This window comes from Eleutherodactylus coqui, chromosome 10, assembly GCF_035609145.1.
Source record: "Eleutherodactylus coqui strain aEleCoq1 chromosome 10, aEleCoq1.hap1, whole genome shotgun sequence".
Taxonomy (NCBI): domain Eukaryota; kingdom Metazoa; phylum Chordata; class Amphibia; order Anura; family Eleutherodactylidae; genus Eleutherodactylus; species Eleutherodactylus coqui.
In genome coordinates, this window is record NC_089846.1 from 44,142,379 (window position 1) to 44,161,275 (window position 18,897).

Genomic DNA, 18,897 nt, shown 5'->3' on the forward strand with positions numbered 1-18,897 from the left:
GGATAGATCGATATGAGATAGATAGATATGAGAGAGATATAAGATAGATAGATATGAGAGAGATAGATAGATATGAGAGAGATAGAAGAGATAGAAATAAATATAAGATAGCTATGCGATAGATAGATAGATAGATAGATAGATAGATAGATAGATAGATAGAGAGATAGATATGAGATAGATAGATAGATAGATATGAGAGAGGTAGATAGATATGAGATAGATAAAGAGATAGATAGGAGAGAGAGAGATAGAAGAGATAGAAATAAATATAAGATAGATAGATAGATAGATATGAGATAGATAAAGAGATAGATAGGAGAGAGAGAGAGATAGAAGAGATAGAAATAAATATAAGATAGATAGATAGATATGAGAGATAGATAGATAGATATGAGAGAGATATAAGATAGATAGATATGAGAGAGATAAATGGATAAATAGATATGTATGAGAGAGAGAGAGATAGATATGAGAGAGATATAAGATAGATAGATTGGAGAGAGATAGAAGAGATAGAAATAAATATAAGATATATATATGATAGCTATGAGATAGATAGATAAATAGATAGATAGATATGAGAGAGGTAGATAGATATGAGATAGATAGATAGATATGAGAGAGCTAGAAGATAGATAGATAGATAGATAGATAGATATGAGATAGAAGAAAGAGATAGAGATAAATATAAGATAGATAGGAGAGATAGATATGAGATAGAGAGATAGATAGATATGAGATAGAAGAAAGAGATAGAGATAAATATAAAATAGATAGGAGAGAGAGATAGAAGAGATAGAAATAAATATGAGATAGATAGATATGAGATAGATAGATATATATGAGATAGATAGATAGGTAGATATGAGAGAGATAGAGATAAATATAAGATAGATAGATATACGATAGATAGATAGATAGATAGATAGAAGAGAGAGATATAGATAAATATAAGATAGATAGATATACGATAGATAGATAGATAGATAGATAGATAGAAGAGAGAGATATAGATAAATATAAGATAGATAGATGTAATTATATAAGGATGTTAAACTTTTTAAAGCAGCTGTTAATTTTAAACTAACATTGTCATTTGTATTTGCCATTATCCTTCAGCAATAAAACACTTTGAGAAAGGTTTTGGTTATTGTCACGAACAAACCTGCATTGGTTAAACAGCCTAGAAATGTCAGCCCCTTGGGAGTCATTTATAAATATGTATAAAGACTTGGGTTCCCAAAGAGACCCTGATGATAATTAAACCAACTGTACACTTCTGAAGTGGTGCCTGAGGTATATATAAGATAATTAAACAAATGTTTAAGCAAATCAAGAATATATATGTGTATTAGGAGAAGTTTCAGTGCTGGAGCATATGTTCTACTAGAGGTACACCACCGTGGATGCAATTTTTTAAACTGATTTGTAAATGTATTCATGCAGAATTGCTCGGCTACTGAAGCCCATTTGTCTCTGCATCGCTGTATGGTCTAGTGAGTGCAGTTAGAGCCCCTTATATCACTGTGTGTATAAATGATATTGTGTCTATTTTATTGACTAAAGTTGTTTGTAAATAGAAGAATCATTGCAATCTCAACTGTCAAGCTATAAATATGTGTGCAGTCCCAGACGAAATGTATCACAAATGTGATACAAATGTATAACAAGATGTATTGTTACATAAGTAGCTATCAGATGGGAACCAGAAGGGATGCAAAAGGCAGTAGGACAGTGATCACACATAAACGAATGCACATTTAAAGGATTTTCCGGTTTATGCAAATTAGGTTGCTGGCTGGAGTGAATACAGCCTAAGGCCCCCTGTCCACAGCCGAGGCGGAATATCGCTAGCGATATTCCGCAGCGGGGGAGGAGGGAGGAGCACTGACAGGTCTCCGAGATGAGCCACCGCTGAGAATCGCGGCAATCGCAGCATCCGCTCATGGACGCTGGTGCTGCGCTTTTCATAGTAATCCTATGGAAAGCTTTACAGAGTATGATCTGTGGGCGATTTATCGCAAGCGGATCATCGCCTGTGGACAGGCAGCCCAAGGCGGCTTCAGACAAGCGTATACACAAAAACACATGTTTCAGCGCAATACATTTGTACAGTGAAAGAGGTTGATTTGACACATATCGGAGCACAGTACTGTACTTTTTGCACCACACCCCCCAACTCTGATTTGAAAGGCTATTTAGCCTAATGAGGTCCTAATGTGTTCTCTACTGTACGGAATTGCGCAGCGTATTGTGCATGTTTTTAGTGCTTTGCGTACACATTTGTGCACTTCCCATAGACGTCTATGGGGCCCTTGGTGCACAAGTACACAGGAAAATAGAACAGGTCCGTTTTTTTGCATGTAAAAAAAGAAAAATCAATGAGTTCTATTCTCTGTGCTTTGCGCTCGCAATTTTCGCATCAGCAAATACATTCATGTAAAGGAACTCTAAAGCCACCCTAAGGCCACTTTCAGGCCAGTGTATTTTGGGAGCATTTATGCATATGCATTAGGCCGGGCTCACACGAGCATAAAGTCATGGTGTATTATGTGCACAGGTTTTGCAAGCTGTACCAATCCCCCATAGGCTTCTAAGTTGCCACTCACACAAAGTGCGCAAACTACGCATGCAAAGAAAATTGCAGCATGTTCTATCTTGGTGGCATACATGGCATGGAGATTGGTGGCACGCAGCATGTATACATCACACCGTGAATTACGGCCGTGTGAGGCAAGCCTTACAGATGAGTGTCCCCGCCAATCTGCAGGTCTACTGACCCAAACTCATAGCATCATAGGGATCTGTGAAGGGCTGGAACACTCTTCCATAATGAAGGCATAAAAATATGCCAGTAATACGCTCGTCTTAAAGTGGCCTAAAGCTTCAAGATCTCTGTATGCTCCATTAAAGGGGTTATCTAACAACAAGTAATACTTGGAAGACAACCCCGAAATGTCCCAAAGTGTCGAACAGCAGAGAACGAGCATCACACCTCAATTCCATTCACTTCAATGGAACTGCTGTAGATGGCTGAGTTGACCATCTACGGGAGTCCCATTGAACTGAATGGTGCAGAGGTGCGCCTGCACCTCTTCTGCTGCCCACACTTCGGGTAACGCTTGGACCGCCTCATAGGCATCGGCTGCCATGAAACAACCCTTTTTAAATGGAACCCTTTTGTAGTTTACTGCTAGAGGCTAAAAACTGTCTTGTAATGAACTCACACCGCTGAGATCAACACAGGCCGGACCGGAACAAGGTTTAAACCTCTGCAAGTTACCAATGAAGCTTCTCAATGAGTTTCAGCAACCAAAGACCTTGGAGATAATTAGGACTGCATACAGAAGGTACATCTGAAAGTTGCAGAACCCTTCATTATGGAATAAATCAGCTTTTCTTGCTGACTCTGGAGTAACCTTTTATAACTGCACTAATGCTGACATCACATGAGCGCCGTAGGTAAGGTGTGAAATGTGCACAAAACACATCAATGGAATCTTCCCAAAGACGTTCATACTGCAGGTCATAGAATCATAGAATGGTAAAGTTGGAAGGGACCTCCAGGGTCATCTGGTCCCTGGTATGTGAATTATATTTGTGTAATCAGACATCCGAATGCAACAATTTTACGAATAAAAGTGAAACTACTTTATACAGGCACCGCTTATCTATCTTGGCCGTGCCACTGATCACTGCTAGATAAGACTCCTTTTATGGACTTTTGTTGCAGGAAAAGAAAGCTACATGAAAATCTTGTTCTGAAAAGAAGTTTTTAAAGGGAACCTGCCACCTTTTTTAAACCTATTAAACCCCTCTACCATTTAACCCCTTCAGTGGCAAGTTTAGGTAGTCTTCAGCACATTTTAACAATGATTTTTAAGAGATTTTCTGGGCGTGCCATTAAAGGGGTTAATAGGTGATAAAATGGGCATTTTTAGTTTGTTCACCACGCAGGTCTGAGAATCTTTGGGAAATCAGAGGTTTAAGTGTTCTCACACTCAGTCAGTGGGCATGCTAGACCACGCATGCAGGCTGGCCTGACCATCTTGGGGGTCCTGCGTGCCTCCCCAAACACTGACCCCACTCTGCTAGTGATGTCAGATGTTCTCACATCATCCCCACAGTGTTTTACATTTTGTGCCGTGAGCAACGTAATCGCTGCATGAGCAGGTAGTTTGTCTCCATTACTGGGCAGCTTCATGAAATCAACTGTGCATGTACTGATCGTGTTGCTTGCAGCACTTGCGCAAGATTTAGATAGTGGCGGTGCTGACATGCACAGAATGGGACAGTGTTTGTGGAGGCATGCAGGCTAGCCCACCTATGACGGTCCAGCATGCCCACTGGTCCAATCACCCAAAATTTGCATGCAGTGCGGGAACACTTTAACCCTCTGATTTTACAAGTATGCTCAGACCTGCATGGTTAGCAACCTATGTAAATGCCCATTTTATCGCCTATTAAACGGTATAGGGGTTTAATAGGTTTAAAAATGGTGGCAGGTTCCCCTTAACCCCTTAAGTGGCACGCCCGGAAAATCTCCAGGGCTTGCTGCACTGACCATGCAGTTAAACCCCGAAAGATTTCCGTGGACAGCTCTAGTGCTGAAATGCTGGCCAGGACACACAGCTATTGTGCCACTGTACACGTTTGCCACTTCGAATTACCTCAGGAAAATCTCCGGGGCTTCCTGAGCTGACATGGTATTAATAAACCTGCCACTGAAGGGGTTAAGGAGTTAGCTTTTGGGGGGCACACTGTGTTTGGCACGCTGAAGCTAGTGCTGTAACGGGCCACATTATGGCTGCATTGCGTAGAATGTCCTATACAGGGAGGCGCATATTACGGCATGTTAATGAAACAAGGTTCTGCAGCAGCTGAGGTGCGTACTATCAAAGATAATGTACGCTCTTTTATAACATATTAGGAATGTCACCTTGGAGTTTTGTGACCTACTTTAAGGAACTTGCCTGCAGCCTTCTGCATTTATCTGGCCGCAAAACTCCTTGATGATTTTTAATATGCTTTGAATATATGTATAAATGTAACACTGCATTGAGATATTATATGCATTTTCTTCTGCTTCCTTTATAAAGGTTCAGTGTGTGTTCCCTGGGAGATAATGGCATAGCATGTTAAGAAACACGTCACGCTTTTGAACCTCATGCTTGAGCTTCATACTTCCACCATTTGTCCACAACACATTGCACCATTGCCGGTAACTATAAACCAAGTCACATTTCTGTTACATCATCCTTAAAGGGAATCTGTCAACTCAAAAGTGCTGTCTAAACCGCAGACATGATGTTGTGGAGCAGGAGAAGCCGATCAGATTGATATATAGTTTTATGGGGAAAGATTTAGTATAACTTCTAATACATGCATTTTAATTTTTGGTCTTTGGAGTCCAGTGGGCGGTCCTATTAGTGATTGACAGCTGTCTCTGCATGTATACTGATCTAGTCAAAGGCTGTCAGTCACTGATAAGACCGCCCACTGGACTCCTAATGCATTTGATTTAAATGTCTGGTTTTAGAAGTTATACTGAATCTTTCCCCATAAACCTATTTATCAATCAGCTCAGCTCCCCCTGCTTTATAACATCATGCCCACAGATAAGACTGCAGGTTCAATGTGACAGGTTCCCGTTAACCCTTTGCAATCCAATTTTGGATTCAGGGTTTCCTAGGGGGCTTTCTTTTTCTGCCATTATACAATGGTGCCATCTGCTGGCTAGAGCCAGTACTGTGGTATGGGACATGCTGGAGAGGCCCCCAACAACAGAGCAGCCAGTAATATACAGTAAGAATACCCTGCTGAATGTCTTCCGACATCGAAGCTGTACAACCTTCAATTAGAATGTCTTCAGATGTCAGACAGTGGATTGGAAAGGGTTAAAGTAGAACTAAAGAAAGGACTTAAAGGGGTTGTGCAAGTTATTTTTTTAAATTTATACTCCCCATGTATAAAAACGATAAAAATACTATACTCACCTCTTCCGGCTCCATCCTCCATGCCGGGTCTGTGTTGACAGTCACCCTGTGTATGGGATGTCTTGGCTGCTGCAACCAATTGCAGACCTCAGCACTCTCCTACACAGGCTGACTGCAGCCTGTTAACAGAGACCTGGCAAAGAGAATGGGGCTGCAGCGCTGAAGCTGAGTGGGACCGCAAGAGGGGAGTATTAGATTTTTGATTATTGTTTTAATATGGGGAGCACCAATTAAAAATAATTAACTCCGACAACCCCTTTAGCATTTTTCACATCTCTTCTCATCCTTGGCCCACACTAAAGCTACATATGCTGGAAAACAAAAACCTGGAAGTTTTGGTATTCCCGGTGCCAATGCTAAGGAGCAGCATCCATGTTCTTAACTTCCAGAGACGGAAACACATGGCATCTATGACAGGAGGTGGACAAAAATATGGAAACACTGTATGAAATGCATGCCTTAAGTTACATGAGGTTCTAAATCATATTTCAATAGACATGTAGAGACTGATTTTAGGTGGAGGTAATATGACACAGATGTTGCCGGGAAGAAGTGAACATCTACCTGAGCAACAAGGTTCTATTGGTCAGGGTTTTGAGCCACTCAGCTGCTGTTATCAGCTGCTCCCAAAACCACCCAGAGCAGGGCAAGAGGTGAACTAAACGCAAATTTGGTGAGAAAGATCTTAGCCAAGCAGGGATCAAAAGGGCAGCACAGTGCTAATTATTAAAATCCCATGCATTTCGTACGGTGTTCCCATATTTTTGTCCACCGCCTATACGTTAGTCACAAGTGGCTGTTCCACAAGAGTTCCAACATACTTGAGACTGCTACATAGCAGGCCATAGAACTAAAGCGTTAAACTTCAGACTCTCTAATGACTCAGTATAATGGAGGTTGGTTTTCCACCACCGAACACAATGAGTCAGCTTTAATTCCTTCAACAGGGCGTTGAATACAGTCCTTCAGATCTGACATTGATGCAGGTCAGCCATTGTAGACCTGGTCCGCTAAAATGCCACTTATCGACGATAACTGTGCACCAAAATACAGCATGTTGCGCGAAAAAGCAAAAATGAGAAGGAGCCCATTGAAAACAATAGGCTCTATTCTCTGCGCTGTACACGCACATATTTTGCGCGCTCAAATGCGTTTGCGTCAGTAAGCCCTTAAATTTTGAAAAAAACAAAACCAGGAGGCCAGTGCATGATAGCGTGCGTGAGATTTACTGTCATCTGCAGTCATACGAAATCACAAACACGTTTTTTTACGCTGCGGTTTACCATACAGTTGTGTGAGCCCAGCCTCAGGCATCTCCTAGTTTATCCCCTTTGACTTCTATAGTGTCTTGGTGCGCAAGTGGGCAGTAAAATAGAGTATGCTGCATTTTTATTTTTTGCATGCCCGAAGTGCGCAGGTAAATACACACATGTGATGAACCCACTGAAATCAATGGGCTCTATTCATTGCCAATTGTGCAGCAAATTTTGAATGTGAAGAAGGCCTATCCTGTTCTTCACTACATACAGCTAAGAATTACCAAATGAGCTTAAAGGGCTCCTTCAAATGGCCGTATTTGCGCACATTTTGCAAATAATATGCAAGCAATATAATCCATTGATGTCAACGGGTTCCTTCTCATTTCTTCTTTTGCGCGCATATTTCTCACGTGTGCCAAAAAAATAGGACCTGCTCTATTTTGTGCATATTTGCACACACCAGGTCCCTACAGACGTCTATGGGAGGAGCACAAAGCGAACAAAAATGCACAATACGCTGTGCAATTGTGTGAAAGGAAGACGATCTGGACCTCGTTAGGTTAAATAGCCATCTAAATCAGGGTTTGGGTGAGTCGCGAACGCATATGAACAGGCCTTGTGTGCATAAAAAAGTACAGTACTATGTGCAAACACGCTCGCAAATCAACCTTGTTCATAGCGCAAATACGTTGTGCATTTGCGCATATGATCATCTCACACAATGAGGCCGGTAACAGACGAGTGTATGGATACATGTCTGTAATACCGACACGTTCCAGATGGCGTTCCCACCGTATGTCATCACTCCATATATTGCATTTTCTATTGGTCAATATTTTTGACCAATAGAAACAAATAATCATACGGAGGCAAAAAAAAGAGCAAACAGCACTTAAAAAAAAAAAAAAAAAAAACGTCCGTGAAAAATACGTCCATGTGAACAGATACATAGATTTACATTAGCTCAGTCTTGCGTTCCCCAAGACACAAACTACATAGGGAGCTAAAAATCCGCTTGTCTGAAAGCGTCCTAACTCATCAACTATATATTTTAATTAACAGCGTTTTTAGGACCATTTTCATTCGCTTCCCTGACGCTTCTGCAGTTCGCTTCCACTTCCGTGTGAACTCTGTGCGCTTCTGCCGACGCAGTAGATTCCACAGTGCTGTCCGATTTACTAAGCGCCGAGTGATTTTGTAAACTCCAAGGCTCTGTCTCCCTGAAACCTCCCATGCAACACCTGAGGTGGCTTTCTGTCACATCCCCGCAGGCCGCCGGATGGCGCTCTAACATAAAGGTACAGGGATTAGTCTATGCTGAATCCGCTATTTACCATCAGATTTTCACACATTTGACAGTATTTACAATCTCTTCCCACATAACCGTCTGCATTAATCCTCCTCCTGTCAGTAAGATTCTGGCAGTGCAACTAATTGGCGCCCAGACCGGGCGTAGGGTGGGGATGGAGCAAGATGGAGACGTGTACCTGTTGCCGGCTGCATTCTGTGATGCTTCTTGCTCCTCTGTTTGTGCGGTGAGTTCCCCATCATTCTGCAGCAGGAGCTTGTCCGCTCTTTGCCTTCCCTCTTTTCTTGGCTACCTCGCTCCCTCCCTCCAGGTATTTACATCACCTCTGTCTGTCTGCAGGCTTCACCATCTCTCCCTCCCTCTCAGGTCTTTCTTACCCTCCAATCCCTTTCCCCCTCTATCTCTTCTTTCGCGGAGTCACGTACCCTTGTTAACCCCCCAATGCTCTCGCCCTCTCTCGCTCGCCCATTATATCCCCCCTCTATCCTCTAACTATCTCTTCTTCCCTTGCTGAGGCTTGCTCCCATCAGTCACGTTCACCTGCCCACTTTCTTACACCTCACACCGGCCCTCAGACCTCCTTGTCCCTGTTCTTCCTCAGCCTGCTCTGGCCTTGCTATGCAGAGCAGCCAGCAATGGTCCATTCGCACTCCCCTCCCCGTGTCTATGGTCCCCTCTTATCTCCCTGCCTTATTCTGTGCACATCCATCCCTCTGCTGACACCCCTCCTCATATCACCACTGCATACTGCTCCCTCCCTCCCTGGCTCGGTCTCTGCTTCGCACTACTCCTCTATGGAGCTACAGCCGCCTCTATGCCCTTTCGCTCACATCATCTTCCTTTTTTCCTGTGCCATTCATCTCCAGCCCGCCTTATCTCGCCTCTCCCTTATGAATTTTCGTATTCTTTCCCGTCTTCTTTTCCTCTCCCCAGAAGTGGACGCTTCTGCCGCAGGGATGTGCCTTAGTGATGCTGATGTGAGCACAGTTGGGAGATGCAGGCTGCTCCCTGCCTCCGTGCTCGGTCTCCCCTCTACATTTTTTCTTTTCTCCCTTCCGTTGTTTTCGCTCCTCGCCTTAAAGCATCAGCACTCAGTACGGAAAACCAACACGGTTTTGCAATATAATTAACACCGCCAGGTAATACCAAGCAGTATTCACGCGGGCGATTTTTCCCGCGCGAGTTCCGTCCGAAGGGTTGCATTAACATCGGCCATTTTTCCGGTCAAGTTCCGTTTGAATGTTAGATGAAAAGAATTTGCGCGGGAGAAAAAACACGGGTTAGTTAATACACAGGAGCAATTTTTCTCTTGGACTGGGATTGAAAAAAACCGCAGCATGTCCTATTTGGCTGCGATTCTGCTGCAAGAATTTTAAAGTACTTTCTAGGGGAGTGTGAAAAAAAACCGCATCATCGTTGCATACGACGCGATTTGCATGAGAGCGCGATGCGTTTTTTAAGCATTTATTATTGGAACAGTATGCAAATTTTTTAATTTTTTTCCCCACGCGGGTGGAAAATGCACAATAAAGACACACATGAACAATGTGATAAAAACACATATGAAAACCTGATGTAACGGCGGCTTCAGACTGGCGCGTAAATACGCTCGCCGCTACAGTTCTTTTTGACTATTCAAATCTGCACTATTGCGTGCGGGTTTGCAAAAAAAGCAGGAAAATGGTCTTGCCTTATTTTTCTCGTACGTAGAAAAAGGACTTACAAGAAAGATAGGGCAAGTTTTATTTTTTTTCTCACGTAGTATTAACGCGGGAATCACGCTAATGATAACGAAACCGCGGATATCGATTGTTTCGTTCTGTTTTGTGGCCATCTGTCTGATAAGCCTTCACACAGGCTTATCTGCATGAGCAAAATTTGCGCACGCAATATACAGGTAATAGAATCCATTGATTTTATTGGGCTAGTTCAAATTTCCGTATTGGCGCGTACATTTCAGTTGCACACAAAAAAAATAGGGGTAAGCAAATGCGCATGCAATACGCAAGGAGATGCGTGATGCGCTGCGCAATTCTGCTGGAAAAAGAACACATCTGGAACTCATTAAGACTAATTAGTCGTTTGAATTGGTGCCTCTTAGTTTGCCGTGTGGAAATGAACATGTCACATACGCACTGTAGACGCAGAACAACTGCAGTGATATTGTGGGTGAATACAGCCGGGTGGATGGAACTCGCACGGGAAAACAATCATTAATTTCAGCGGGTTAACACACATCAACAATCAGCGCGAAAAATAGAACATATACGCAGTCGGCGCATATACGCTCAGCCGAAACATAGTTCTGGAACTATGTTTTGGCCAATATACACCGGCGGGTCCCGTAGACTCCTATAAGAACAGGGAAAGAGAAGGGAGGGGGAGGCATTTTTGCAGCGTCCAACGCTGCGAAAAGCTTACAGGTGCCTCTACATTGGCACTGGAAGGCATCCCAAAGATTTTGGCAGGAGTGCGGCGTATTTTTTCGCTAAAAACGACGCTCGCGGTCGTGTGAATGGACGAGAAAACAATGGCCGTGATCACGGAAAAAAGCCCATTCAGGCGGTAATACGGAGGAGGAGTGAAAACATAAAAACGCCATCGCCGTATATGCGCTTGTGGGAAAGAGCCCTCAGGGCTCTTTCTCACGAGCGTAGGCGTTTTTAAGTTTCCTCTCTGGTGCCGTAGAATTGCGTGAAAGGATTTTTTTCCGCCAGGGTAATTAACATTTTCTCACCCATTCACATGACTGTGTGTTTTTTAAGCGAAAAAATACGTCACAACCCCGAAAACCCTCGCTTGGCTTAAATTCTCTGACTAACTTCTAATGCCTACATAGAGGCACCTGGAAGCTTTTTGCAGTGTTGGCCGCTGCTAAACTGCCTCACCCTCCCTTTCTTTGTCCAGCTCCCATAGGAGTCTATGGGACCCACCGGCGTATATTGGCCAAAAGATAGTTCCAGAACTATTTTTTGCCCAACGTATATGAGTCAGCGCGTATTTTGGTCGTGTATGTTCCATTCTTCATGGTTCGACGTATTTATGCGCCCAATATTCACCCATGTGAATGGATGCATTGAAAACCAATGGCTCAGATGATCTCATATATCAGTCGGGCGTGAAAACGTCAGCATTTATGCGCTCGTGTAAATGAAGCCTCAGAAGGACAAACCTGGTGAGAGTTTAAGGGGGCCAAGATTGGACATCACATAGCAACATGGTAATACTATTCAGTTTTTTTGCATCTTCGTCATCACGGTGTTGAGGCGAAGCTCAAGCTTGGAACTGGTTAATATAATATATAATATATTACACTTTAGCTGGATGAATATTCCAGTAAGGGTCTGGAGGGGATTTTAAATAATCTACAATTTCCTTCACAGCACATTAGCAGACACATAAAGGGCAGCCTGTATTCTGCTGCCCGGTCTTGGATGAACCCTGAAACCTCTGCAGCCCTGTAAGATATTATTGGAATGTCCTCATGACTAAGACATAACAATTCCTTAATAATAGGATATCAGGGAACAGTAATTCATTCCCCTACTATATGTAATGGGCTGAGCAGTCATAAGTCAGCATGATTAATCTGTATGTCACATCCAATAGTACTGACCCCGAACAGCTGAAAAGTGGATGTGCTTCTTGAAAACTTGATCAGCGGGGATTGATCATCGATCAGTAGGGATCTGCTACATGGGACTCCCACTGATGAGCTGTTCAGTAGTCCACTGATACAGTTTTCGAAGTCCAGAGCAGCAGCGCTGTATACTTTTCCGTGGCCTTGGTTGGTATTGCAGATACTCTTCCCATTTAATTCAGTGGGAATCCCCGCTAATCAACTATTGATGAACTATGAGGATATCTGGACAGCTTCTTGAGGCTGCCTTCACATGAGCAAGAAAATCATGCGAGATTTGTGTGTTGCGAGACGCACAAATTTGAACCCCATTCTTTTGAACATGAGCGATGTTTTCCTGCTTTGCACTGCAATGCGGGAATCAAATTGCAGCATGTCCTATCTTTCTGCATGCTCTCACATCGCAGCGCCCATTGTTTTCAATGGGGCTGGCGGCAGGATCACACCACGTGCTAGGTGCACGCGAGTGCGATGGAATGCTACAGCTCCCATTAAAAGCAATGGGAAAAACTCTGATGCTCTACCGTGGCTGACCGCTGCAGCGGAGGATCGCTTCTTCTCCGAAGTGATGCAAGGCTGTTTTGTCATAAAAACGCCTCACATCCGCGGGGAATTCACATGTTGACAAGCGAGATATAAGACCATGATTCACGGCCCCATATCGCGCTCACCTGTGTGCAGTTAGCCTTAGGCCACTCTCACACATCCATTTTTACCGCAATTAGCGCAGTGTTTTGAACACGACGTTAATCACGGTATAACATTCCCATTGATTTCAATGGGGCCTCGCAGACAGGCGCTCGAACACGGTGCTTTCTAGCACTGTGATTTTTTAGCTCTATTTTACAGCAATTAATGCGCCTCATCTCATCACTCATCATAATGATGGGATGTATAAAAAAATGTTGTTGGATGCAATAGCCTGCATCGAAAAACGGCGGTAAAAATCATGTCAAAATGCAGTGTTTTGCCAAGTTTGTGTGTGAGAGTGGTCTTAGGGTGCATTCACATGAGCGAGTTTTGCGTGTTTTCAATAGGTCTGCTTACATGTGTGATCTTACTCTCACAACGATGCTGCAAGATAGAACAATCACAGCATGTTTTATTTTTCAGCGAGTCCACAGAAATCTTGCCGATTGCTTCCAATAGTGGGGATTTTGATGAGGAAATTATGCCAATTTTTCCACGGAGAATCCGCAGCATTTCCATTATGCGTGAACGCACCCTAAGTGAAGGCTCTATTTTCGTGTGGTTTGGCACATATTAAACTAATTTAACTTAATTGCCCATTCAAACCAATTGGAGCATGCTTGCGTGTTTTTTTGCATGTACAAAATATGCGTGACATACACACGCAAAAAATACAGTAAAACACGCACAGGCACATGCAAAAGCACAATGGCCATTGCATGAATATGCAGTGCAAATGCGCATGTAATTGCTCTTACACCTGTGTGAAGCCGACTTTAACATAGTTAACCTTCTCCTCTCCGCCCCATGCCGGCTGTCAGCAAGGGGAGGGGGCAGGACTGGGAGGGGTGTAGCTTAGCTAGTTGTGCTTAACTCCCTCCCCTATTCCCCCCAGCCTGTGGGAGCTACCGGCAAGGGGAGGGGGAGGGAATTAAGCAATGCGAGCCGCTGCTAAACTCCTTCCCCCTCCCCTTTCCTGACGGCTCTCTTAGGCTCTTCCAGCAAAGGATAGGACAAGGCCTATCTTTTCCGGTCGGCGTAAAAGTGGACGGCTGGAATGTGCACCGTATACTTTATATTTTCCGGTGCGTAAAATCGCCCATCTGAACAAATGCATTTGAATCCAATGCTTCAGATAGTCGCAATTCTAAGCCGGCGTTTGACCACGGCAGAATTGCCGCAATAAAACGCTCGGGCGAAACTAGCCTTATAATGAAGTTCTAAGCTTTGCTGCATGTAGGAGCCAGAAAGCAGCGCCCACTACATGTACACCCGCACTTACACAGCGCACACTCATCTGCTCCTCTCCGAGATCTTCCCACGATGTGACTAATTTTTCCACAATTGACATCAGAATCTGATACACGTCCTTTGTCGCTAATATCGCACTGCCTTAACAAAAGTATCGTTACTGAGATAAAGGCGGTAATGATGAATACTGCAGAGTAATAAAACCAATGATGGCAAATACAGATCAAACAACGATGAAATACTGGTGACACAAGTGTAACGTCATGCATTATGCATCTGAAAGGGCCGGTTTGTGCAGCACACTATGCTCTTAAAATTTGCGCAGTGAATAGAACCCTTTCATTTATGAGCGTATCTTTTTTCGCAATGTGTGATCTCGTTAAAAAAAGCAGCATGTTCTATCCTCAGCACATTCGCACACCGCAAAAGCTCATTGAAATCAATGGGTTTGCATGAATGTGCATGACATGCGCAAAAAACCTGCGTATCCACTGCACATATACACACAATATCAAGGTGATTTTGTGAGTCTGTGTGCACAAATGCGCGGTGCATTTGTGCTCACAGGCAGGCATAAGCACATTGGGGGTGGCGTCACATGAGCGTATGTGAAAATACGCTTGCCACAGTGTAGCAAATTTATGCATGAACAAGGTTTGAAGAGGACCATAATTAAGGTGTTGCGCACATGTCTTTGCATATTATTTTTGCACATCCGGGGCCAGTTCACTTGTGACACTCCCTTCCCATGGAATTTAGTGGTTATTTGAGCCTAATAAGGGCCAGCTGTCTTCTTTTTCCCGCGTTTTGCGCAGTGTCACACCCTTCCCCTTATCTGTCTATAGACTGCAATGGCACTTTGCCAGGAAAATAGAGCAGGACCTATTTTATTGCACTGAGCCTTGTGTAGCGCAGCGTGTTAAGGCAGCAGAATGCAGTCTTAAGCTCTCACTCATGACCTTAAGGTTGTAGATTCAATCTCTGCTTGGTTCAGGTAGCCGGCTCAAGGTTGACTCAGCCTTCCATCCTTCTGAGGTCGGCAAAATGAGTAAAGGGTAAAAGATGACTGGGGAAGGCAAACAACCCCACAGTCTGCCAAGAAAACATCACGATGTGACGTCACCCTAGGAGTCAGTCATGACTCGGTGTTTGCCCCAGGGTACTTAACACTTACCTTTTTTATTGCACCCGCACGAAATGCGGGTGCAAAACGCACTTATGAAAACAAACCTATTGATATCAATGAGTTCTGTTGTCCATGTATAGCGCGTACAGATTTTGCGTGCACAAAAAAGTACACAAACACGCTCGTGTACCGCCGCTCTCAGGCCACGCAAATATGCAGTGTATTTGCATAGCCGAAATGTGCTTACACCCATGTGAACAACCTCTTATAGTAGTAGCATGACCATAGCGCCACCTCCGCAATTGATTAGACTTGTATTAATCCACAATTAGCTTCCTCCTACGGAGAGAATATTATATGAGAAGCACATGAAAAGTGCCAAAGATAGGAAAATCTGCCAACCCTTTTATGGTCAAATGTGAACAAGAAAAAACATCGAACTTCCTATAAGTAGATAATCCACTTAGAATCTGGACAGACTGCGAAAATACACTGGTGACTTTCCAAATTTCATCCAACATTGAAGCTCACTTTCTGAACTATTTTTGGATTTACAGACACCCAACTTTACAGCCAAAGTAAACTGGTACATTCCCACGCAAGACTGGCATCCACATTATACCGGCACACATAATATTACATACTCACTACAGGAGTATAAAACTGCACACTGGCCTTATATCTTATACATCCTTAAATATGGTGTACTGTGCATGTCTCTATACACAAACTGCTCAGTTTCATCTACCGGTATATTAGGCACGCTGGAATTAAATTGCGGATTCCACGATTGTCATCCGCGTTGCGGATCGGCAGTAAAACGCAGGCATTGAAGGGCATGTATTTTCGGATTTTTCTTAACACTCATGGATATGAATTGTGTATTACGTAAGCGGAAGAAAAATCACAGCATGCTCTATTTGAAAGTGAAATCTGTGCGGACGGTCTCCATTGATGTCAACGAAGGTATACGACGCGCAGCCCATATGCTATTAACATTGCTTATGGGCTGTGGGTACCTGCGTCATCGCTAAACGACGGTGCGGGAAATACAAATAAACCCCCCCAAAAATTGAGCGCTCATACGCAATACAGTTTAATGAAATACGCAGGGTCACTGGCCGGTTCACAGCTGCAATGCGCTGCAGGCCTCTCACATGCGGAATCCAACCCGTTCGTGTGAGCCCGGCCTAAGGTGTATATATTAGAAAAAGCATATCTTCACCGATTTGCAATATTTCAGAGAAATTTCAACTTCCACTTTGATTTAGAGTTGGATAATTTTTCCTTCACAACTACCACCAGGCTCCTGACTTGGTTTTTGTACAAACATGCAGTTAATAAGATGGAGTATAATATAACAGTGCTTAAAGGGGTTCTGTCATTAGAAAACAAAAATTCTATACTTACTTATTCCTCATTCCCATCAGTCTTCCTACCGTATCCACTCCCAAACGATCTTCTCCTGTCTCCTGCAGTCCTCCGGGTTACCTCACCGCAAGTTGGCCGATTCTTCTTCTTCCGGTGATGAAGCATCTATTCTCTGCAGTCTTCTTCTTGCAGGGCAATGTACACTATGTCACTAGTGACGTAGCATTCATAGCCTAGCAGGGAGTGCCGAGCTATTGCAGAAACGGCTCATGCACTCTGTCTCTTTCCAACAGTATATGAACACTCGCAGTGGGACAGCACACAGTCTCGGTAACAGATCAGCATTCCTTCCTAGACAGTGAACGTTACGTCATTAGTGATCTAACCTACACAGACCTCAGGAAGAAGAATGCAGAGAATGGATGCATCATAACAAGAAGAGGAGGATCCGGCTGGCTGGAGGTGAGCTGACCCAGGGGACTGGCGAAGCTTAGCGAGGAGAATATGCAGTAAGAAGACTGTCTGGGGAGGAATAGGTAAGTATTAATTTTTTTTTTAATGACAAAACCCCTTTAATTTTACTAGTACAAGCCTGATTTTGTAGCCTTGATGCCACATTTTGGAAGTCTTGGGCTACTGAGAACAAGAGTTATAACCAGGTCACTATAACTCCTTACAGAGGGGCCAACCACTCCAAAAATATTGCATATCAAAAATGGTTTTACAATTGATATTATTTGTTGTGTCCAGTTAGATGGAGCTGTGAAGACTATGAGAGATGGTGGAGCCCAACCTTACTGCGGTATATACCTATCTCCAAGTAGCTGTAACAGAGCAATGCTCCTTCACTACAATATATGGCTAATATCTCTATCCAGCTGTAACAGAGCCAGACCTCTCCTGACCCTTGTTCCTCATATCTAACAAATGCTTGGTCAGGTCAGAAAACACTATCAGGTGCTGACAGTGAAATGCTCCAGAAATACCACCCAACGGCTCTTCTTAGGGTTCTTTTACACAGAATGATTGTTGGGTGCCTAAGCACCCGAAAGTAATCCCAGTGATTATTGCTCATGTGCTTTCACACAGGAGTGATAAAACTGTTCAGAGGTTTTGTAACGGAGACATGATTATCTAGTTGTACATGATGTTCAGATGCTGAGCACGAAAATAACATTGCAAATTCAAGACTGGTTCTTGTTTGTAAGTTATAGAGGGAAGAAGGAAAGAACACTCAATTTAATGAGATTTTCTTTTATTAGTGCTTCAAATATGTTGTCTTTTTGTTTGTCTCTTGTAGCCTGTTGTTGTAGTGTTTTTTCTGATCATCCAGCAGTAATCTACCAACATTGCAGGGCACCATTTACTTTTAGAAATAGCTCACAGAATTACCAAGGATATATGGCCCTCTATGCAAGGATATTGACTATTCACAGACCCAATGCTTTCCGAGGTCACAGAAGAAGATGGGCTGTGTCTAGAGATGAGCGAGCGTACTCGGAAAAGCACTACTCGCTCGAGTAATTTGCTTTATCCGAGTATCGCTGTGCTCGTCCCTGAAGATTCGGGTGCCGCTGCGGCTGACAGGTGAGTCGCAGCGGGGAGCAGGGGAGAGCGGGCGGGAGAGAGGGAGAGAAAGATCGCCCCTCCGTTCCTCCCCGCTCTCCCCTGCAGCTCCCCGCTCCATGCCGGCACCCGAATCTTCAGGGACGAGCACAGCGATACTCGGATAAAGCAAATTACTCGAGCGAGTAGTGCTTTTCCGAGTACGCTCGCTCATCTTTAGCTGTGTCATACAATAAAACATAACTTATTAACTGACATATAAAAGAAAAATATTTTAACCTACGAGGTCCCAAACACTGACCCATAAGTGATGAAGCTGGGTAACCGCCCTGAAAAGGATGACCCCGTGCAGCATTCTATCATTAACTCACCCTACCTCACTCTAGATAAAAGGGGAGAACAATGTGTTATCGTAGGGGTCAGGAGACAAAAAAAAAAAAGAATTGAACCAACCAATAGATATATTGACAAAAAAAAATAGGAATTACTATTTACATTTATACTCCAACTCAAGGGTGCTATGATCTATATATAAAATACTTTGGAAGATTCAAAACCAATGACCCCATTAAACCATGATGGCATTTTCACATCATCACATCTTAGGCGTTTCACCCTTAAACTCAAAGAGCTCATCAGGGACCATAAACAAAAATCTGGTGCCATGGTTATATCTATACTAGTTA

The 18,897-nt window shown here is 43.4% G+C and overlaps 1 protein-coding gene across 2 annotated transcripts in view; it reads right to left on the bottom strand.

Moving 5' to 3' along the window:
- Positions 1–18,897, bottom strand: part of NHSL2 (NHS like 2) — a 218,875-nt gene that overhangs the window by 123,562 nt on the left and 76,416 nt on the right. Inside the window, exon 1 of one of the 2 annotated variants that reach the window (XM_066580946.1) lies at positions 8,746–8,880. The exons of the other annotated variant lie outside the window; for it this stretch is intronic. Coding sequence (XP_066437043.1) covers positions 8,746–8,809 — 64 coding nt within the window. The 5' untranslated portion in view covers positions 8,810–8,880. Of the gene's footprint in view, positions 1–8,745; positions 8,881–18,897 lie in introns of those variants that run through there. 2 annotated transcript variants of the gene reach the window in all.